Genomic DNA, 22,763 nt, shown 5'->3' with positions numbered 1-22,763 from the left:
GAAGTAATGAAGGACAAATGCACAGGTAGAGAAGCGACAGTAAGCAAACACGATTTCGCATGTGATGATGCTATAATTACTCCCACGTGAAACAATACTGTGCCTGAAAGGAACAACAGGAATAATGGCTGGAATTCATTTCAGCATTAATAAATGGTATGGGCTGTGTCCAGACCAGTACTTGTTACATTTCATTTGATTTCAGTCCCTTGGTATCCTACCACACAATGTGCTTGCTCATCTTAAGAGTTGTTGGCTTTTGTTTTGTTTGTTTTTATAGAAGATGAATGACTTAATTGCACCCTTTCCTACAAAATCATTTGATAAGTGTGTGCTGAAAACAGGAAACCAACTGCACAAAAGAGCACAAAATAATAGACAGTAGTACTACCTAAGCCGGCTTTTCCCCCAATTTCCTGGAATATACTTTATATAAAACAACAAAACAACTGTTGGCCTGGATGAACTTTGTAGTTTTATGCAGATCTACTTAGAAGTAAGTCTGTTCAAAAATAACTCAGTGAGACTTACTCCCAGGAAAGTGTATAGCATTGTAGTCTTCATCACTAATTTTAATAGGAGAAAGTAATTATTTATTAAAAACAACTGCAATTGTAGAATACCAGAGTAGGGGCTGCTTATATACAAGACATTTATTTAAACCCATGACAAAGCCACATCTTTTTGCATATCTGATACTGATGTTCAAGTACAAGGGAGCTGCACGTTTTGCAAGGTATATTTTGTACCTGCTGATTTTTGTCACCATCTTCCCACACAGGTCACTGACTCAGCCTTCATGACTATATCGTATATACTAAGCAGATCAACCACAATGAATAAAAGACAATTGTTATCATATGCTCCATATACAAAATGTCTCATTCATATATTACTTTATTTACAATGATAGTATGGAATATGACAAAATTAAGGAAGGCATTAACATATCCTGTCTGTTTGCATAGCAATTAGCAGCCCTCTTTTCTTCTGCCCTTTTCTCTTGAAAACGAATGGGATAAAATTTGTGGCAATGGAACGTGAAAATAAAATGCCTGGAAATTGTTGATGGGTGAAAGCAATGGATTATACATATTTCCTTTATGACCAGCCTGATGCAATGATTGCCCTGCTTCTGTACAGATCCTACCATCAGTTATGGGATGCAGTGAATTCTTGCAAGATTCTGTTCCATCGAATCAATCTGTAATGAAAGTGTAAAGGTTCCCACTGCTTTGAACCCAGATACTATAGTAAAACAAATCAAACCCCAGAAAGCTGAAAACTTGGCTATGTTATCATCCCCATCCTAATCATGTGTACTTGGAAATAAGTCCACAGTTCCAAGTAAGTGCTTAAAATAACCGCTAGACTTGAAATGGTCAAAATTAATCCATTGATCCAACTAGTCTTCCTTGATTTGGAACAGGGTGTAAGATTCACAGCCTGGTTTTTGTATTCAACACTAGAAGTGAAAAGTATTTGTAAAGAGTGTTGTTGAGCACGGGAAGGTCCACATGAGACATCAGTTCCCACTAAACAGTAGCTAGCAGCCCCCTATTGTTAACAGGAAGGTCTTCCAGATAAGAGCATGACCAGCAGGGAAACTTGAGCCCCAGCACTTCTTCTTTTAGAAATGATGGACTTGCTTTAGTGTGAGATCCGGGGCACACTGTATGAAGAGAGGCAAGATAAGCCTTTTAATATGTCCCTGTCAGATTGAGACAGATTTCTGCCAGCAGGTTTTTGTCGCGCTTCATCTCTTCCTTGTCCGTGCAGAGCGCGAGCTAGTTAGAATCCGCTCTCGCACGCAGGCGGGGCAGTCCGGCTCTCAATCTCCTCTCGCTGGGCCGCCGTGGAGACGTTGGATGCCTTGCTTTGGCAGGGGCAGAGCCAGAGCGCCGTGCGCTCGGCGGCTGCCTGTGGCGGCGGGCCGTGCCGATGGCGAGCTCGCCGTCGGGGCTGTCCGTCTGGGCAGCGGCAGAGACTGCGCTGGAGGCGCCGCGCCCACGACCGGTGGCTATGGAATAAGAGGCACACGTAGGGGTTGAGGGCACTGTTAGTGGCCGCCATGATGCTGCCCAGGGTCGTCCGGGCTTCGTCGTCTGTACTCGCAGGAGAAGCAAACGCCAAGCCGAGCTCCAGAAGGAAGCGCGGGAATCCACAGAGCGCGAACAGCGTGGCCAGCGCCAGTGTCAGCTGCAGTGCCCGGGCTCGCGCGCGGGGCAGACTTCGGGGCGCAGTTGGCGAGGGTAACACGCACTTGGCGACTGGCAAAAGCCGCAGTAGTAGAGGCGGCGGCGGCGGATGCGCTGGTGAGGACGCAGCGGAGCCGCCAGGCAGCTCCACGCGATATTGGCGGGCGCTGCCTCCCGCCGACCCCCGCGACGGCTCCTCCTCTTGGGTGCGCGAGGCGCTGAGCGCGTAGAGGATGCGGCCGCAGGTCCCGCCCAACAAGCAGGCGGGGGCCACGAAGCCCGTGAGGGCCCCGTACACGGCGTAGGCTTGGCTGTGCCAGCGGGGCCGCTGCCCGAAGACGCTGAGGCAGCGGCCTCCGGGCTGCGGCGGGCTCAGCCTGTACACGAAGGCTTGAGGTAGGGCGAGCAGCAGCGCCAACAGCCAGCCCAGCGCGGCCAGGGCACCCCGGGCTGGCATGAAAGAGGGCAGCGGGTGCAGCGGTCCCCTCACCAAGTGGTGTCGTTCCAGCGCGATAAGCACCAGCATGTGCGAGGGCGCTAGCAGCCCCGAGCCTTGCAGGAGCCGGAGCAGGCGACAGGTGGCGTCCCCTGCCGGCCACCCCGCGTACCCCGCCTCTGCTCCCTCGGCTGAAGGAAGCTGGGAGAGCAGCGCCAGTCCGCAGCCGTAGAGATCGGCTACGGCCAAGTGCGCCAAGAGGAAATCCATCTTGCGCCGCCGTCCGAAGCGGCCCCCGCAGCAGCAACACCCCCCGCAGCGGAGATGGTGCAAGAGCAGACCGTTGCCCACCAGTGCCAGCAACATGATCGCGCCCGCCGAGATGGTCCGCGCGGGCTGCCCGGGAGTAGCCCAGCCGGAGGGGAAGGAAAGGTTCAAGTTCCACTCGCCGGGATGCTGCGCGCTGGACAAGTTGGGTCCGAAGGGAAGGCTGTCGGGCTTGAGCGTGCCGTCCATGGCTTGTTGCACCCGCCAAATTGGGAACAAGAAACTTTATCTCCTGGAGAAAGAAAGTGCGAAGATTTTGCATGGATGGACGCGCCTCGGCGGCATATATAGGGCTCTGCCTGTCACCTGGCACTCGCCGTGGGTGGGCACAACAGCCGTCGCTCCTGTGCTCTGCCCACCCCTCTAGCATCTCCCCCCCTCCAATTCAGCAGTAGGCAATAGCCTTGCACACCCACCTAAGCAGAGTCAGGATCTCCTCACCTTATTCCTCACAGCCATCCCCTGAAGGAGCATCTTCCACACCTGAACCGTCTTCTTTCCTGGCCAGGATGTGGCTTAATCTTTATCTGAGCCAAAGAATCAATTCTCCCCATCATCTAGCAGCCGCATGGATTCACAGTATCGTTTGCTGGAATGACGGAATCCTGTGTCTGGCTTGAATATGAATGCGTGAGAAACCTGTTGCAAGGAGAATCAATGGCTGCAGTCCTGGTGTACTAAAATCCACGGCAGCGTTGCCAGTTAATTAGGAACAGGATTGCATATTCCTCACAAGCTTTTCAGAGCTAAAGTTGCCAATTAACCTGCAAGAAACAAACCCTAGCCTGATGTACAGAAAGCAGCAAGATAAGCTTTTCAAAGCACAGAGATAAACACTATCAATTGTTCAAGTCTATGTCAAGCTTCTGTTAAAGGCAGAGGTACAGTGACCAGTTAAGTAGTTGACAACTCTAGACCCAAACATTCCTTAGGATGCAATCCTAGGCATGCTTAGATAGGGAAAAAGCCCTACACTTTCCAGCATGCCTAGCCAGCATGGCTGACCGGAGATATGCTGGGAGTTATAGGACTTTTTTTCTGTCTAAACATGCATACGATTGCACCTTTAGTCTAGCTTGTAACCTTTCATGCTTCACAACCTCAAAATGAAACCCATAGATTAAGACCAATCGGTTAACTAAATTACTACAATCCTTTGCTCATAGGTTCCATACTTCATATAGCATTCCTGTGGTATTTTCACAGCTTCTGTCCCAACATGGTGGAAGAAGGTAAAACCAGACAAGCTAAGGTGCATTTTGCACACCACTAGGGCATTTCCATTCTTTCCTTTTGGAGTAGAAATGAAGCAAATAGCTCCAATTCACAGATCCTCTTTTTCTTTTAACATGAAAAGAGACTCATGGCACATAGATTTTAATGTTTAACAAATTTATTGTGACATAAGCTTTTGTGGACTGGAGCCCTCTTCATCAAAAAGTAAATGAGTTTGCCTTTTAGATGCTATTTTGTTTTCTGTAGCAATCAAACACAGCAGCTACTCTGCAAGTTCATTTATTGTATTTTAAGGCTGCCCAATAATCAAAGTTCTCTGTGAGGTGTATACATTAAAAACATAAAATACAAAATAGCAATCAAACATGTAAAATAAAAGCAAGATACAACCAGCAGCAAGACATAATAAAACCAAAAGTAAAACCAGCAGCAGGGATTAAAATGTGAAGATCTAAAAGCACTAAAACCAGTTCCTAAAATACCTAGGAAAATAAAAAGGTCTTCATCTGATGTGCAAAGATAATAATGTAGGCATCTATGGAATAATGTATTCCACAGATGATGCGCCACCACTGAAAAGGCTCTCCTTGTAGCCACCCTCTTCATCTCATTTGGCAGGGACACCTAGGTAAGATCTCAGATGTTGATATTAGTGTCTGGGTGAGCAAATATAGGAGAAGATGCTCTTTCAGGTAACCTTGTTCCAAGCCATTTAGGGCTTTAAAAGTTAAGACCAGCATTGTGGATTGTGTCTGGAAATGGACTGATAGCTAATGCAGAAGGCAAAGTACTGGCATAATGTGGTATCAGCTAGTCCTCATTAACAATCTAGAAGCCCTGTTTTTGACTAGCTGAAGTTTTCAGATCATTCTCAAAGGTAGCCCCACCACACAGTGCAATAATCCAAATGGGAGGTTATGAGAACATTTATAAATATTGCAAGGCTATGGCTGCACAGTCATATTTGGTACACCCACAAGTAATATCTCCATCTTCTTGAGTTTAATCTCTCTTTGTTAGCCATCCAGTCTCTCTTTTTTAAAAAGTTCTCTTTTTAAAAAAGAAGTTATTTGCTTCTGGTCTGTCTCTAAGTGGAGAAAGCCCTGTGGTGACTGCAAATTTGCACTGCGTCAGTTATATGATACAGCTGCAGATTCACAGCCACCACAGGGCTTTCCTACGAAGCTGGGCTTTGAAAAAGTCAGTGACTTACCCCGACTTTTTCAGTGGGAGCTAGGTCAGTACAGCTCTTCCACCATCTGACCTTGCGCTGGGGCTGATTTGGGGGGTGGTCCTGGTGGAACGCGACCAGCGCTTGGTCGCCTTCCACCAGGAAGAGGGCAGGGGAGTGGCTCCAGGACCCAGATGACAGCCGGAAACCCTGCGCTCCCTCCTTGGCATCAGGATTACCTAACACCACCCTGGTAAGTAAAATTGGTTTTGGGGGAACATGGTGCCAACTTGGCACCATGAAGACAGCCCCTTGTATGTGATCCAATCAAGCACCTTTAATATGATCAGGTAACTTTACACAGGTCCTTATGGTAGAGCTGACTTCAGGTTTGTCCTTTGAGCAAGATGCTCTGAGTGGACATATCTCCTTGCCACTGCCCCCACCACAAACCAGAAGGAGAGTGCAAGGCAAGCGGAAGCTGTTCCTTCTAGTTCTTGCCACTGGTTTTATGGCTGTGAATAGGCAACAAGAGGATCGGGGGCCAGGAGGTCTTGGGATATAGGCCTCAGCAGGTGTTTGTCAATGTTGACCCTTGACTTCAGTCCTGCCTTATAGGATCAGTAAGGTGTACTTGAGTAGGGTGGTTCAATCATTTAGAAGAAGTAAGAAGTTATTATCTGCTATCATTGTGCTCCATTTAATGAAAAGGGGGTGGCCAGAAGAATTAGGAGTGCTATATAATATTTTATATTAATCAAAACAACCTACTTTCCTGCCACACACAGAGTTTATGCTAAACCTGTTCTCAAACCCTATTCAATTGAAAGCCACCTGTTGCTGTTGTAGTCTGTAATAAAAGTTGTATCCTGTTGGGAGCCATATTTGTCACTGTGCTATGATTTACAGTAATATTTTCTCCATCCTTTCATTTCAAAGAATTGCCACAGAGAGAAGAAAGGTCAGTCACAGAGTAATACTCCCGCATCAACTCACTTGCATGTTCATTCCAAAGGATGCATCTCCTACATCATCACTTCTAATATGATTTCCACCAGATGGCACTTCATTATAAGTACGCCCCCATGTAATGGGAGGCAAAATGAATCAGAAAAGGTAAAAAAACACCCAAGGTTTTCATCTTCAGCTCATGAAAAGAATCTAAGAATGAAAGTACACATTTAAAAGTGGAGGGAGCCTTTATTGTTTAAAAATATTTTTTGTAAAATACTGCTTGAGGGTTGTTGTTGAGGGTTTTTTTGCTATGTATTTTTCCTCGCATTAATTCTGTTTGCTATTTTTTGGCATTTATTTTGCTATCTCTGTTTATTATATACTCTCAAGATAACATTGATAAACGGTGCAATCCTGAAATCAGTGAATCACATCGAGTTACAGTAGACCCAATGGAATTAATGGGACAATTTTGTCACAAAAACTAACTAGCTTAAATTCCATTCATCTCAGGAGGTCTACTCTAAGTATGATTAAGTTTGGATCCAACCCGTAGAAACATATTTGTAAGTAATGAGTTTGAGATTGAATTATAAGGCTGAAGTTTTCAAACAATAATCTTTAATAATCCTAGTGGCCATGTCTTTTATTGTTCTATAAGGAGTTGGAAATCTGAGCTCACACAGTGATAGTTGCAACAAACCTTCCCAGTATCCTGTTCCAAACCAGAGACGATTGTCTGCTGAGGTTATAAATTAGATTTCATTGACTAGAATTACAAACAGTGGGATCTTTAATCTTGCTGTGTAAACAACATTCAACTCAATTCAGGGTTTATTTCACAGAATCATAGAATAACAGAGTTGAAAGGGGCCTACAAGGCCATTGAGTCCAACCCCCTGCTCAATGCAGGAATCCACCTTAAAGCATCCCTGACAGATGGTTGTCCAGCTGCCTCTTGAATGCCTCTAGTGTGGGAGAGCCCACAACCTCCCTAGGTAACTGATTCCATTGTCGTACTGCTCTAACAGTCAGGAAGTTTTTCCTGATGTCCAGCTGGAATCTGGCTTCCTTTAACTTGAGCCCGTTATTCCGTGTCCTGCACTCTGGGAGGAGCGAGAAGAGATCCTGGCCCTCTTCTGTGTGACAACCTTTTAAGTATTTGAAGAGTGCTATCATGTCTCCCCTCAATCTTCTCTTTTCCAGGCTAAACATGCCCAGTTGTTTCAGTCTCTCTTCATAGGCCTTTGTTTTCCGACCCTTGATCATCCTGGTTGTTTATTTTATTTATTTATTTATTACATTTATATACCGCCCCACAGCCAAAGCTCTTTGGGCGGTTTACAACAGTTAAAAATGGTAAACATTAAAAAGTATACAAAATTTAAAAACCATCAAAAACATAAAAAGTATACAAAATGCATTTGCCAGTTTCATCATCCAATTCAAAGGAAGGGGCCACCTCAGGATATTCATGTTTTAGCGCTGTGCATAGGAAGGCATGGCAGGAGGGGGAGTTTCTCTGCATCTCCAAGAGAGTAAGTGGACTGAGGATAGAAAGCTCTGCTTGTGTACTGCTCTCTTACTACTGCCTATAGAAATATCAGTGATTCCAGACACTTCTCCAAATTTCAGTTTTGGTAAACAACACTTTTCATCCTATTGCATTAGATAGACCAGCTCTGCTATCACTACCAGTGTTTTTAGTAGTTTTCCTTACTGGTTAAGTAAAGCTTACAGTTCAGAGCGATGAGAAGTTTCAGGGGCTCCAGTGTGTATTCAGTGTTCAATTTCCTTAGGAGGAGATCACTGAAGTCTTAAGGCGTTACTGCAATATTGGATTTGTTTACACACACATATATGGGCTGAAGAAAAGATGGAAGGTCCACAGCATTAACACTCCAACAGATCCCCATCAGATTTCTAGGGGAACCCATAGCAACTGCAGAGAGCAACTCTTTACCTCCTTTCAGTTTCTGTTCCAGCAGAGAATAACTTCCTGCTAGAGATCTCTTACCCGGTTCCCGTGTTCGGTCTCCACCCATCAACTATTCTTTCTTGGGCTATCCCAGCACCCATAGAAACACATCATCAGAATGTTACAGCTATTCTCTGGCCTTTGTCAAGTCTCTTTACACATCTACACTGATATTTACTTACAGAAATTGTAAATCATGAATTAGAGTCAGAAATGATTTTTTCCTCCCTATCCACTTTCTCCCCACATGCATAATTTTGTACAACTCTATCACATCTCCCATTTCTTTCTTTTTTTCTAAACAATGCCAGCTGCTGTAACCTTTCCTCATGGGAAGCTGCTCCATTATTATTATTATTATTTATTATTATTATTTATTTATTTATTTATTTATTTATTTCTATAGCGCCATCAATGTACATGGTGCTGTACAGAGTAAAACAATAAAATAGCAAAACCCTGCCGCATAGGCTTACATTCTAATAAAATCATAATAAAACAATAAGAACAGGAAGAGAATGCACCAAACAGGCACAGGGTAGAGTAAAACTAACAGTATAAAAGTCAGAACAAAATCAAGTTTTCAAAGCTTTAGGAAAAAGAAAAGTTTTTAGCTGAGCTTTAAAAGCTGCGATTGAACTTGTAGTTCTCAAAACTTGCAGTTCTGGAAGAGTGTTCCAGGCGTAAGGGGCAGCCGAAGAAAATGGACGAAGCCGAGCAAGGGAAGTAGAGACCCTTGGGCAGGTGAGAAACATGGCATCAGAGGAGCTAAGAGCACGAGCGGGGCAATAGTGTGAGATGAGAAAAAATTATGAGAAAAAATCCAGCCCCTTGATTTTAGTTACCTTTTTCTGCACTTTTTCCATCTCTACAATATCCTTTTCTAGGTGCAACGACCAGAACCGTATATAGTATTTTAAATGTGGTCACACCATAAGGTTGAATCAAATGGATTGTATCCATTGTTAGCCTAACTTAAGTCCAATTCATTTCAAAGGGTCTACTCTTAAGTAGGACTAATGTTCGATACAACCCATAGATTTGTATGAGGATTATGATCAGCCTAAGACAGAACCAAATAATGACTAGATTTTATCTTTAAAATAAATAAATGGGGAAACAAAATTTCTGCGACCTTGTCCCAGTAACCCTGGGTGAATCCTAAAATCTGTTGGGTCCCTGGTGAGGTTAATCTGTACATATGTCTGCCTATTTTCTCCTCTTCCCACCCAGTCTTTAAAAACTTATCAACTGCAGGCTTTGGGTAACATCAAGGCCAGCTTTTGCTACCTTCTCCCCCACCTCACGTTTTGCTCAACATCCAGTGTGATGAAAACAGCTGAGAAATTGCAAGTTTGTTTAGAGGCTTTATGACTTTTTGATTGATCCTAATAAAGGTATTACCAAACCATGACTTTTGAATATTTTTCCCTAATGAATTAACGCAGATACATACAATTTTCAGGTATTTCCTGATAGAACAGTTCTATGCACACTCAAAATCAAGGTCCAATACGTTCAATGGGGTTACTTCCTAGTAAATATGCATAGGATTGTAACCTAGGGCTGCACTCCTATGCACAACTGGCAGGAAGTAAGTCCCATTGAAGTCAATAGGGTAGCTGCTGAGTAGACGTGCAGACGTGAGAGCACCATACATCTATAAGAGGCAGGCCGGTTTCTATCACGTGATGCTTCGATCTCCAATAGCGTTTCAGATTTTGCCATTTTAGTGATGCGACGCTCCAACAACAGAAAACTCGGGGGAACGATTCTGCAGTTATCGAGTCGCAGTTGATCGGAAGCGCTTTCGGTTGTGCTTGGAGGAAAGGCAAAATGGAACAGGTTTGTATTCGTTAAGACCGTACTCTCTCCTCCTCCCCCGTAACGCTTACGCATAAATCTATACATTGCACATGTGAGAGGGGAATGGGGTGGAGCTGATCGCAAAGCTTCTAGGGAATTGTAGTCTTTTAGACCGCGAGGACTACTGGGATTTGTGGTCTTTGAGTTTGGGCAGCGCACGCGCACTGGTGTTGGCTGGTTGGCAAGGGTTTGTGTGTGGAACGCCGCCTGGCGGGCGGTTTCGTCACCGACTTTTCCCTGGTCTTTATGGCCGCGTTGGGTGGGGAGGGATGAGCCTCGTTCCGAAGATGGGAAAGCGAGCAAGGACGGAGGCGGGCAGCTACAGTTGGGAGGGAAAAAACCTAGTCGGATTTGGATCTACTGCAAGCTCTCCAATAATGCATTTGTGGAGGCCCATCAGCCAGCGGTGAGGGATGATGGGAGTTGTAGCCCAGCAACATCTGGACCACCACACCTTCCTCATCCCTGGCTTATATCTTATCGTTATGATATTCTTTTAAAAGCGATTCTTATCAAAAAGCTAGGTATATTTAAACAGTGTTCTTACCTAGTAGTAATTTCTGGTGCAGTTGGATTTTCAGAATACTGTGTAATATGGATACAGTTTTATATTTTCACTTGGTGTGAGGGGTTCAACTGATAGGGCTTCTTGGATTTCTCTACTAATATTTAAAAATTCTGTACTAAGAAAAAGAACGTTTTCTGATTTGTATAAGTTATTCCAGTTATATGCTTGGGTTGTTACAGAACCTGTTTAAAATGACATGGCTCAAACATAATCTCTGAGCACGAGCAGAATACCTTTCTTCACTACATAACTGAACAGCTTCTACATTTGGGGGATAAGGGAGAAGAATTTGTAAGAAATTAGACTCAAAACAGGAGCAAGAAGGACATCAGCCTCACCTTTGCAAGCAACAACGGTGTTCTCAAACTGCAGTCTCTCCTACTCTCCAGTTCTACATTACAGTCCAATTCATGCAATTGTAGTCTAAATAGTAATGAGTATTCACAATTCCAGGCAGGGTTGAGTACCAATGCCAGCACAAGTAAGGCCCACCAAATACAAGACAGGAGACAAGTTCCACAATTTGGGTGTGTGTGCAAAATTTGGGTGTGTGTGCCTAGGAAGAGGTAAGAAAAAACTCTAGAAAAAGGCAGGCAGGTAGGCAGGCACGCCCCCCCATTCCCCCAAAAGACAGGTACTACAGCCAACCAACCAACCAACCAATAAGAACACTACTCAAAACAATCCACCCTTCAGTGTGCAAGGTTGCAGACTGCTAATGGGCTTGGCAAACAGTCTATAAACATCAATGCTTACACGTGTGTCTATCAAAGAGCCTTATTGCTCTTTCAAATTTAACTCATACTGGTAGGCGAATTCCAACAGCTCAATTCTGCAGGTGATTGGCTGGGTCTGCACATTGATGGCACCAATGTCAAGGGAAGGCACGTAATTGTCGGAATCAAAAGTGATGAGCCTTGGGGTTGAGAGGAACAGAACACCCACCGGACTAAAGCCAAATGAGAAAATAAGTCTTGCCACATGATTCTCTCAGCATATAAGAATTCTTTAATAGCATCATACTGACACATTAACTACTTATCATGATGCATGCTTTAAGCTGCATGGGGTTCTGTTGGCCAATAGGATTTTTTCTTATTCCATCATTTTCCCAGTAGACCTTTGCTTCAAAAGGCTTCTGGAGGTTTCTTAGAAGTTTTGTGTTATAGAAATTTCACGTAAGTGTGGTTTATAAATGATAAATTCATACACAAATAAATAAGGGTGCAATCGCATAGCAATATCTGTAACCCTCCGAACTATACAGAGCAGGAGGAGAGGTGGAGGTGATCGCCTCTGTGCTCCTCCCGCTCTGCGTTTTTCCTAGATAGGCTTTTTCTTCCATCTTGCTGGGGCGTGTCGAAGCGGGAGAGAAGAATGCTGGGGAGGCCTTGGGATACATTGGCTTCTCCCCTCCCCGTCCACTGGCATGCCTCCTTTACTCATTCTCCAAGGTTGCCTCAGAGAGGAAGTCAATGTGGTTCTTTCCGTGCTGGTGGGGAGAGGGAGCACGGATTCCTGGATCTGTGGTTGGAGCCCTGTCTCTGACCTCAGATCCAGGAATCCGAATCTTCCTATGGCTCCCCAGACTTTGTCTAGGAGCCATAGGATTGCTCCCTAAATGTTTTAATCCTTTTGCTATGAATTCATCACGTTTGGCTTTTACGTTTAGGAATGTTTTAAAACCATCTGGCGTACTATTTTGAATTTAACCTCAATGTTAGGCAGTGGACAATTTAAAACATGCATGCAAATAAATAAACAGATGCAAGTGAGCAGTACCCATCTTCTTTCTGGTGGAGAAAGGTGGTAACCCTAGACATTAATAGGATTTAGTTCTAGGCATACAGTGTGGGATAGCCATTATATCACAGCAGGGATAGCGACTCCCAGCAGAGAAGGAGCCAAAAACGACTAGGTGTCATCCCCCCCCTCCCATTCCCATCTATGTATTCTGAACCTAATGGCACTTTGGATGCTGTGTCAGTATGTTTACTTCCAGCCAGTTCTTTCCTTGTAAATCACAAACCATCTCAAGTTGTTCCCAGCTAAGAGGCTGCTTGGCAAATACAAACGGTGACTCACAGGAAGAATGAAAGCTGGGAAATGCAAGTGAATAGGATTTGCTATAGACGTTGGCAAGCATTCACAACTGGCCTGGCAGCTGAAATTGTCCATGCTACCCATACTGAGATTTTAATAGCTGTCAGTTACACCTCACGATGGGCCATCAGGTTCTGCTCACTTCTGGCTGAGTGGTGGTTTGGGTTCCTAACTGTGCCTCTTTATTGAAGATAGTGGTTAATATTGAAGTGCAGGCACTCATCATGACAGTCGCAATGGCCGCGTCCCCAAAGAGAGCCCAAAAATGTAAGCAGCTGTCTTAATCCATATCAACAAACTAGTTCTAGGTGGTTTCATGTGCACCACAAGCAGGCCTTTTGTAAGCTCATGGGTCTTAATTGCCCATTCAAGAGACCCAGCTATCCCCAAATATTGTACACTACAACAGCAATAGCTCACAATGATACATTGTTGCTGGAAAAAATCAGCTTATTGTGAGGATTGCAGCCAAGCTTAGAGAGAACATGGAAGCTTGAGAGATACTGGTGGTGGCAATGGTGGCAGCTGATGACATCATTGTCCCTGCTTATCAGAAAGTCCAAGTGCCTCCACCCTGCAAGCCCTGGTTCCACTATACCACTAATGGAAAGGTTTCATTTTGGGTTATTTGCTGAGGGTTGCATGAAGAAAATGCTATTTCAATAGGTTCTCTGACAGTACAATGCCCATTCATCTCACTAGGGTTATGTCTCCAAAAGGCATAAAATGTTGATGATGTTGGATAGGAACATTGTTCCATTGGAATGAATGGAAACCATTAAAGCCTGGTCCAATGTATGTTTGTTTGGTAAACCTACTGAATCCAGTCACAGCCTCACTCTGGAAAAATATAGTAGTAGATCTCACTTTTCTGCAGCTGCTACCTGTCATATTTTAAGTGATCCTTTGTTATTTACAAAGCAAATTTTTGGTTGGAAAGGTAATGAGCTGAAGGATACAAAGCTTCCTCATTAATGAGGACGACTCCTTTTGTAAAAAGAGCATTAGCCTTTTAACAGTAACGACAGGAAGTGGATTAGTTTATGAAGAGATGTGGAAACGATTGCTTTTTGAGTCATGCATAATTGGTTGGTCATAGTGACAGTGTATTGTTAAGACTGAGTTATAATTAATACTTTCGTTATTATGGTGGAGAAAACTCAATTACTGGAGAAGGCAAGAATGAGGAGGAAAGTGATTGTAGAAGTCTCTAGAACCTAAAAGGTCTTTGTTATCAATTTAATGCAGACTTGTTCCTGCCCTCTTATCTGCTCGGGCATGATGCATCTTCAGCCACATCACTATTGTTACACTGTTCACGGGACTACAGACAGGCTCTATAAAAATGTTTTCTCTCCCAGTACACATACATATTTACACTTATGTAAATATGCATATGATGGACGTGGTGATTAGGAATTTCAGCTGGTGATTCAGAAACATCCTCCATTTCTTATTATCTCCCTTCTGATTGTTGTGAACACCCAAATTCTGTGTGGTTTGCTCTGCTGTTGTGGTGGGTCACCATTCTGATCTCCTTGAGGGGTAAGTCTGTTTCATCATACAGATCCCATTGTTAAAATAGTTTGGGAATTAAGTACCTCTGACTTGTAATTAAAAGGTCATTTGGGCTTTATGATACAGAGTAATAAAAATATATTCTGAAAGTACCTTGTTTTATCTCAAACACTGGCATATGTCTTATTATGCACTTTTCAAATTGCCAGAGTTTAAGATCTTACCTGTAATTATATATATTGGTTTATCTTGTACTGTTACATGTATTTACTTCTCTTATGCTACACTTCTGTGCGTGCATACTTGGGAGTAAGCCTCATTAGGATTTATTTAGGGTTAGGTTGTTAGTTGTACAGTATTATGCACTGATAGTGAGCACAAGGCACATACACTGCAGATCTGTCAAGTATGTGATCTAGGCTGCAATCCTGACCTCTATCCACTTATTTCGGATTAAGTCCCATAGAACTCAGTGAGACTTTTGTGCAGCATTGCACTGTTACTCTATTTTCTCATAGATTGTAGCTTACTCAGAAAAGCATGCTTCACATCCCCTGTTTTAGCTGTCACTTAGGTTTTTTTGTGTGCAATAGGAATTCATGTTTTGCAATAACAAGAACTAGAATTATGTATTATAAGACCGAGGTTAATAATATTTGTTGTTACTGATCAGGTGTAACCTGACAAAATGTGTTGATCTCTCAGCACTTTTGATACTGTAGTAAAGTTTGTACTTTTCTCTCTAGTTGAAATAGTTCTATACATATTGTGTCTCCTTCATAGCATCCATGACCTTTTCAGAAGAAGTAAAAAAAAGTTGAAAAATCCAAACATTTGCTTACTTTTTAACACATAATGCTCTGTCATTGAATGAAAACAGATTCTATTACAAACAGGGCCACCTCCCCACCCATGACCCCTTTAAAGTGAGGCATTTGGGGTGGCTCTCTGGAGAGCCATGCTGGCTGCCTTCTCTTCTTAGTGGCCAGCGGCACTTCCCAGAGTGTATACCTGCCTGATGAGTGGTCCTCAAAGTGAGGCATTGGGCGATAAGTGCGCCACAGAGCTGTGTCAACCACACTTGCTGAGGCAGGGGAGCGGCCACCATGACTTACTGGAGCACCAGGTCGGACATGCAGTTCTGGAGGCAGCATCTGCCACCTGAGGAGGGGAAGCATTCATCCCGCCTCATGGAAGGGCTGGCCCTGCAGACATCACCTGGCTGTGATGTTCTGCTGTCTGGGGACCTTTTTTACATTGATTGGTTACAGATTATGTGTTACTGATAATTCTACAGGTTCAATTCTACATATACAGGGAGAATCTGTCAGGTGCAAGGAGCTTTTATGCCCTTGTAGGGTTCTCCCATTTTCTTCATGCACACTAAGGTTCAACCCCTGGCAATTCCAGCTATTCTTGGCGGGGGGGGGGGGGAAACCCTGCCAGAAACCCTGGGAAACAGCTGCCAGTCAGTGTAGATGAGCCTAAGCTAGATGGTCCAATGATCTGAGCTGGCATAAGGCAGCTTCCTACAGAAGAGCCCCCTCTGTGCAAATGGATAGTAAAACCCACCCAACAGGTGCTCTGTGCACTCCTCAGTACACAGAGTTCTAGGTTCAGGACAAGTAGTTAGTGTGTGAGCATATTTTCTTTTTAATAGCCACCATTTCTGAATAGCCGTCAGGCTCTAATGAAAACAGTAGAACACTGTTCAGGGAATGGAGCCTACACAAGAAACTAGTTGACTTGAAAGGATAAAAAGTGAGCAAACATTGCTAAGAACCTGGAATTGGTGGGCTTCTCTAACAAGAGTCCTCACGAATAATGGGTTGGAACTAGCAAGGGTTGTACCGTACCATTTCCAGGGAGAAGCAGGTTTTACTCCCTGTACCCTGTACAGATGTGGCACTTGCCTTCCCCACTCCAAGGGGAGAAGAAAGTACCAAAATAGATCCCCAACGCTGCTGTTTGTCCTGACTGCTGGAGAAGACAGTAAGCTTCCTTTTCTCAATGCCCAGGATAGGTGGTAGGAGATTTGCCCCAATACTTACTTTCTATTTTCTTTTTATAGAGAAGCAATTCAAAAATTGCATTAATACATTTAAGGTAAAGGTTAAACTTACACTTGAGAAGCGTGTGGCCCTTAGGAGAAAATGCATGGTGTATATTACCTTCTTTAATGGTGTTTTAAGAGTTTTACGATCCTATAAATCTGGCCTGCACAACCTGGGACCTCCCCACAGCAGAACACAGCTCACTGGCCGTGTGTTGTGGTCTGCCAAGGTCTTGACATGTCCCCCTCCCCATTTTTGGAGACCCAGGCAGCCAGAAAAAAATAGGAGGTATATGTTGGTCTCCTGGTGAACCACTCTGTATGACTTGTCACTCACAAGTTGTGCAGTCCTGCTATAAATTGTAACTTCAGTACAGGTATGATTTTTTTGTGGCCATGCAATTGTTTTTGTAATGTTCGTTTTTAATATAGTGCTTTTTCCGTTTGCTTGCAGAATATGAATGAGGACAACTCAGTCAAAACATCTAAAACGAAGTTAGCCAACAGTCCAGTTTGTGTGGGCAGAGAAGATGAACTTAAAAAACTGCAAAAAATGACAGCTACTGTTCATGACAGAGAAGTTGTTGTTTTCTACCATGATGAAAGGTTTTATGCTCTGGACTGCCGCTGTTACCGTAAGAATTTTTCAGAGGATATATCTTGATGTTTGTTCAACAATGTTATGTTTATCTGGATTGAGTAAGAACATAACAAGATCCCTGCTGGGTCATAAAATCTGTTAAAAAAACTGCAATAGTTGCTGATTGCCAACCAAACCACATTCAAGGTTATGTTATTATCATACAAAGCCTTAAACAACTTGGGACCAGGATATCTAGCAGACACCCTTCCCTTCTATATATCCAGCTGACCTGTAAGATCGTCAGAGGATGTCTTGTTGATCATTCTGAAATGAATGGAATGCCACCATGTAAAACCTCAATGGCACTCACCCTATGGAAAACCTTTGTGTAGTTTGGGAGGCAGAAAACGTGGTATGTTTCAAATGCCTCCTGAAAATGCGCTTTCCCTGGCATATAATTAAATTGATCATACTGCTCCATCTTGCTGCTCCTTCTGTACTATTGTGGCAATTAAAATGGTTTTTAATATGTTCCTGGTGGTTCCTCATTGACCTATGGTCCAATTGGAGTCCACCAGGAGAAGAGCCTTCAGAGTGATGGCCCCTTTCCTATGGAATTCCCTGCAATCACCAAAGTTGTGTTGCTTCTGGCACCTCCTGAAAATGTTGCTTCAAGAAGCTTTCCTTGAATGACCAGTTTTAACAGAACTCGGGTTTTATCACAACTCTGTTTCTTTTAAAAACAGTCATTTTTAAATTAGTTTTTATTCTTTTATCTTATCTGTTGTTCACCACTCGAAATCTTTGGATTTGGAGCAGTATATAAATATTGTAAATATAATAAATAAAATAATATTGTAAATAAAATAAATAAAATAATATTGTATTTGAAATATGATTTTAAGAACCACTTAGGAATTTTATTATATTAAGCAGTTAGAAGTATCATAAATAAATAATGCCATATTCTCTTCTTTTTAACAGATGCAGGAGGTCCTTTACATCATGGGGAAATAGAGGTATGGAAGGACAGTAAAACTTCACTTGGTTGTCCGGCGTGATGACCAAAACCTTCAGATAAATTGAGAGCACTGTTTACATAAGGTTACCATAACAGAGCAAAAGAGACCTGCATGATCAGACAGAACATTTAGTGCAGGGATGCAGAATCTCTTTCAGCCTAAGGGCTGAATGCCATTTTAGAGAAGCGCTTGGGGGTGGGGGGCGCCATCCAGTCAAGGGTGGGATTGAAGGCAAGAGGGGGCGGAACCAAAACTACCAGCATTTTAGCTTAAAGCTCTTACTGCCAGTAACTAAACCTTAGGAAAGGCATTTCAGTCTCTTAGAATGTGGGGAGGACAGAGATTTCACAGGAGCCAAGAAATCACCAAACAATTGGTGGTGTGGGGCAGTGGGGGCAGGGTCGTGGAGGGTGGGGCACTGGCTTCTGTGCAACCTGGGAGGACCAGATTGGGACCCCAGGCAGGCTAAATGTCCCCCCCCCACATTCCTGCAGTTCTGCATAAGATTTATTGCATTCCATGAAGAAGGATCAAATTATACATTACTCCCCCCCCCTTTATTCAAAAGAATGGAGATGTAGTCAAGGTGAACCAGTCCTTAAGCCTCTTTCCCATTAACCATACATGAGACTCTCCAAGGCAGGAAAACAGGGTGGACCCTTGAGATTCTCACAATGTTTTGCAGAACTTCACTTACATTTCTTATCTACTATCCCTGCTACAGCAGTATGAAGGATTATGGATGGGCTGTGTGGGATTTATCTGGTGTATACATGTTACTGAGGTTTATAAGATAGTAAATGTCATTTTCCTCCTCATTTCTTTAGGACATCAACGGACAGCCGTGCATTATTTGCCCATGGCACAAATATAAAATAACTCTGGCCACTGGTGAAGGAATGTATCAAGCAATTAACCCCAGAGAACCATCTTTATCACCAAAATGGCAATCAAAAGGGGTAAAACAAAGGACTCATAGAGTTACTGTGGACAATGGAAATGTTTATGTGACTCTTTCAGATTTAGCTGAGAGTATAGATTCTGATTACTATGCTGAGAAGAACTACAAAAAGATGATAGATTATCCTAAGAAAAAATAACATCTTTTGTGCTTCACAGAGCTCCATAAGACTAGCTTTTTATTGCATGCTTATTACTGGGCACTCACAGATTTTCATGGGTCCCTCTCACGATGACATCTGCCTCCCACCCCTTTTAGCCTTCTTCACACCACAAAAAATCACACCAGTAAGTCCGATTTATTTTAAAGATGGAAGTTGCCGCTATCTCCTGCTGTGTGCAGAAGCAGCAAGATCAAATTGGCCCACTGAATGGGCCACATGCATGTTGTTTACTTCCTCTTTCAAAAGAGGAAGTAATGAGGGACAAATGCGTGGGCGGAGAAGGAACGGTAAGCAAATATGATTTTCCTCATCTGATGGAGCTTATTGTAACAGATTCACCCATTTCTGCGTGATGATATGAAATTGATTGAGTTATGTTTAATAAGCATATAAACGAACTCTTAGTCCAGGTGTGGGCATCTTTTTGGCCCTCCAGATATTTTGGACTGCAACTCCCATCAGCCCTAGCATGGCCAGTGGTGAGGAATAATGGGAGTTGTAGGCCACAACTTCTGAAGGGCTACATGTTTCTCACTCGTGCTGTAATCAGAGAGACAATCAGTCAGTCTCTCTCTGTGTGTGTCTCAAAAATGGGCTGAACAAGTCAGAAATTTTATATTAGTCTAGTTGAAACTTTAAATTTCTAGCCTTTAAGTGTTTCCCCCTGAAGGTAAAACAAAAAATGCTTTAAGAGTATTATTATGTTAAAATATTATCAATGTAATTGGAGATGCTATTTTTATATGCTGATCATATGATTATTAAAATTATAATTGGGAAACTTTCTTTTTCTTGTACTTAATCCAAGCCTTCCCAAAATAGTCCCCAAGGTTCATATTGAGACTGTTCCAGTTGTGTGGTTATTTTGCAGCACTGTAAATCAGTCTGGGAGTGAGGCAGGCTGCAAATGGCTCACTTCTGCTGAATGGAACAAGCAAGAGCCCAGCTCACTTGCATTAGCTGGAAGTGACAGACTGATTTTCAACTAAATAGGCTCTGTTGATGGCATAGCTAGAAGAAGCTGGGCTCCTTGGAGATTTGCCCTGCCTGTTTCCTGGCAGGCAAAGAGAGGTGTGCAATTTACGTGGATTGTGGCTGAATAACTGCAATAAATATATGCCTAAGGATGGCTCTTCTTGGCAAGAGGGAAGGGTGTGCATGTGTGTGTTAAAATAAACTATTGCAGTAATAAAAGTCTGGGTGGTCTAAGTAAGCAGAATGTACTCCTGGAAAAGGTGGAGTATCTTGCCAAAGGATGGGAGAAAAAGACATAGAGAAGCATACCTCTAATTCATATATGCGTGTATATACTGTATAGACACACACACACATACACACTGCTTATCTGATATGGTTTAATTTTCACAATGTGCTGCTCAAGGATTTGACATACTGTTGTTTTCACATGCTTGTGCTTGTCTTAAATAAATGTGCAAAATCACCCAGTCGTGCATGGATCTTGAGTATCTGCATGCCCCCTGGAGATTATAAATGTTTAACTCTTAGTTTTTGTCTGCATCACTAAGTTATATTGAAATATGTGTGAACCTTTCACTAAAAATATAGAAGAATGCTAAACACAAAAGTTTTCAGGGAACATATTGCAATTTATTCACACGGGATTGTTTTCTCTGGGGTTTTCCTCTCTCTGTTAACACATTTCCTCCTGCGTCAAACACTGGTTCACAGATGGTAAAAACCCATTCGATGTTTGACTGTTTAGTCCCCATACCAGAACTGCAAACCCTGCTAGCTGCTGGAATGGATGTAGAGATGCTATAGGATATTGGTCGAAGGCAGGTAGTAAGAGCTTTCAAAGGTAATATACTGCCACGTAAGAAAACTTTTCAGCAGCAACCACATGGGGTCTGTAACATTTAATCAGGTCTTGGATTTCTGCTAAGCAAGACAATATGTCCTTCTCTTCTAGCTGCAAACAGAGCCCTTTTCTTCTAGCATACAGAATCTGTGTACGGGAAAGAGTTTGTGAGCAACAAAGCCCCTTTTACACAGTAGCTTTGAATAAGCTTGGCACTCGCTGTTGTGTAGGTGGGGCTTTTAAGAGCAATCTGCCCTTCACACAGATTATGTGGTTAGCTCACTGACAAGTAAGATTCTAGAAGGGAAAAACCCACATATACAAACTGAGCTCAACTCCTGCATTGCCCTAAATTTGATGACACTTCTTTTAGAGATGTAAGTTCTGGAACTGTGTTCTAGAATATCACTGAGTTTTGTTTTTAAACTAGGGGAAAGTCTGGATTATTTCCCCAAACGGAATTAAAGTGCCCTTCAGCTTCTGTGTAGTTCTGTCCTCTCTCTATTTGCTTTGTTGGGGTGTGTGTGTGTGCTTTGAAGGGAGAGCTTGCTGATGAAAGAGGAGGGCAGGTCAATTCTCCTCCTCCAGCATCGTGTTGAACCATTGGACTTCTACTGCTCCAACCCCACTCTCATTGCCCACAGAAACAAAGCCCAGCCAAAGATTTATTTATGTATTTATTTATTTATTACATTTCTATACCGCCCAATAGCCGGAGCTCTCTGGGCGGTTCACAAGAAACATTAAATCAGCAAATTACTAGATGACAAAGCCAGAGCGAGGGTGGGGGAGGAGCCCACACCCAATGCAATGTTACAACCAATGAACTGGAGGCAGAAGGAGGCAGGGCGGGGTGGAATGGAAGTGCAAACAAGCAAAAGGGAGGTTTCATCAGTATTGTGCAATACCACAACCCCACGTGAAAGGGGCCATTAGCTTGATGCGCTAATGTAACTGAGCTAGAAATTGCAGAGACAAACTAGGGGGAAAAAGTAGGTGTGATGGACCCCTAAGTCTGTGAGGAAACAGTTATATATGCATTCTAGAAGAGTGAATTAAGAGAGAAAAGATTGTAAAACTAGGATCTTCCTGAATAGGTAGGCCAGGATACGCTCTGAATGTGTTTAGGAAAGTAATACCAATTGTGATGTACAGTAGCAGTGGGCAACCTGGTGCCATCCAAATCTTTTGAACTATAACTCCCATCAGCCTCAGCCAGCAAAGCCAGTGGTCAGGGATTATGGGAACTTTAGTCTAAAAACATCTGGAGGGCACAAGATTGCCTACCCCTGAAATAGCATAAGTTTTTTTTTTTGCTGTCAGCATTTCCAAAATGGCCTTGTAATTATCAATGACTTGTTAAAATCTTAGTAATAATTCATCTTTTAACTTTATTTTTTACTACTTAAAAATTAGATAATGGTATATCATATGTTCCAACAGATATTAACTTTGGTTCAATGTTTTAGAAAAGTGAATTTCTTGCATAAGTAAGATCTTTTTAAAAAACAAAATAAAAACCATGCGTACTGATGCTATCAAAATGTTTTTCAGTGTTTTGAGGCTCAAGATATGCAGCAGCCTTTAAGATGGTATCATGGCACATGCACAATTTACTTGGTTACTTTCAACTAGGTAAGGAACACTGACACAATAAGCTTTTTGCAGTCTGGAGACTGCCTGTGTGTGTATTTATTTAGACATTTGCATTTGCTTGATGGAAAATGAGTACTATCTTCACATATTTGTGTATTTAATAAAACAGTTTGTGCACAGACCGAAAGATCACAGCTATGCCTACTCAGAG

The 22,763-nt window shown here is 42.9% G+C and overlaps 2 protein-coding genes across 2 annotated transcripts; one reads left to right on the top strand and one right to left on the bottom strand.

Annotated features, from left to right (window-relative positions):
* Nucleotides 1–1,791: 1,791 nt before the first annotated feature.
* On the bottom strand, nucleotides 1,792–3,150 carry GPR150 (G protein-coupled receptor 150). Its single transcript, XM_063128771.1, has 2 exons — nucleotides 2,370–3,150; nucleotides 1,792–2,246 (listed from the first exon to the last, which is right to left on the bottom strand). The coding sequence occupies exons 1-2, from the start codon at nucleotides 3,148–3,150 to the stop codon at nucleotides 1,792–1,794; spliced, it is 1,236 nt and encodes a 411-aa protein (XP_062984841.1).
* Nucleotides 3,151–10,099: 6,949 nt separating this feature from the next.
* On the top strand, nucleotides 10,100–19,216 carry RFESD (Rieske Fe-S domain containing). The gene is made up of 4 exons (XM_063128619.1): nucleotides 10,100–10,145; nucleotides 16,863–17,043; nucleotides 17,976–18,010; nucleotides 18,841–19,216. The coding sequence occupies exons 1-4, from the start codon at nucleotides 10,137–10,139 to the stop codon at nucleotides 19,111–19,113; spliced, it is 498 nt and encodes a 165-aa protein (XP_062984689.1). The 5' UTR covers nucleotides 10,100–10,136; the 3' UTR covers nucleotides 19,114–19,216.
* The last annotated feature ends 3,547 nt before the right edge of the window (nucleotides 19,217–22,763 follow it).

Source organism: Elgaria multicarinata, chromosome 6 (genome assembly GCF_023053635.1).
Source record: "Elgaria multicarinata webbii isolate HBS135686 ecotype San Diego chromosome 6, rElgMul1.1.pri, whole genome shotgun sequence".
Taxonomy (NCBI): Eukaryota; Metazoa; Chordata; class Lepidosauria; order Squamata; family Anguidae; genus Elgaria; species Elgaria multicarinata.
Note: the sequence above shows the minus strand (reverse complement) of the source record. Positions and strands in the feature narration are given on the sequence as shown.

Bases quoted from the DNA above. Each gene is read 5' to 3' on its own strand.
- GPR150 (XM_063128771.1), bottom strand. From the start codon at position 3,150: ATGGACGGCACGCTCAAGCCCGACAGCCTTCCCTTCGGACCCAACTTG. The intron at 2,247-2,369 runs GCAGCGCCCGCC...TGTTACCCTCGC, and splicing joins GTCGCGGGGGTCGGCGGGAG to CAACTGCGCCCCGAAGTCTG.
- RFESD (XM_063128619.1), top strand. The intron at 17,044-17,975 runs GTAAGAATTTTT...TCTTTTTAACAG, and splicing joins TCTGGACTGCCGCTGTTACC to ATGCAGGAGGTCCTTTACAT. The intron at 18,011-18,840 runs GTATGGAAGGAC...TCATTTCTTTAG, and splicing joins TACATCATGGGGAAATAGAG to GACATCAACGGACAGCCGTG.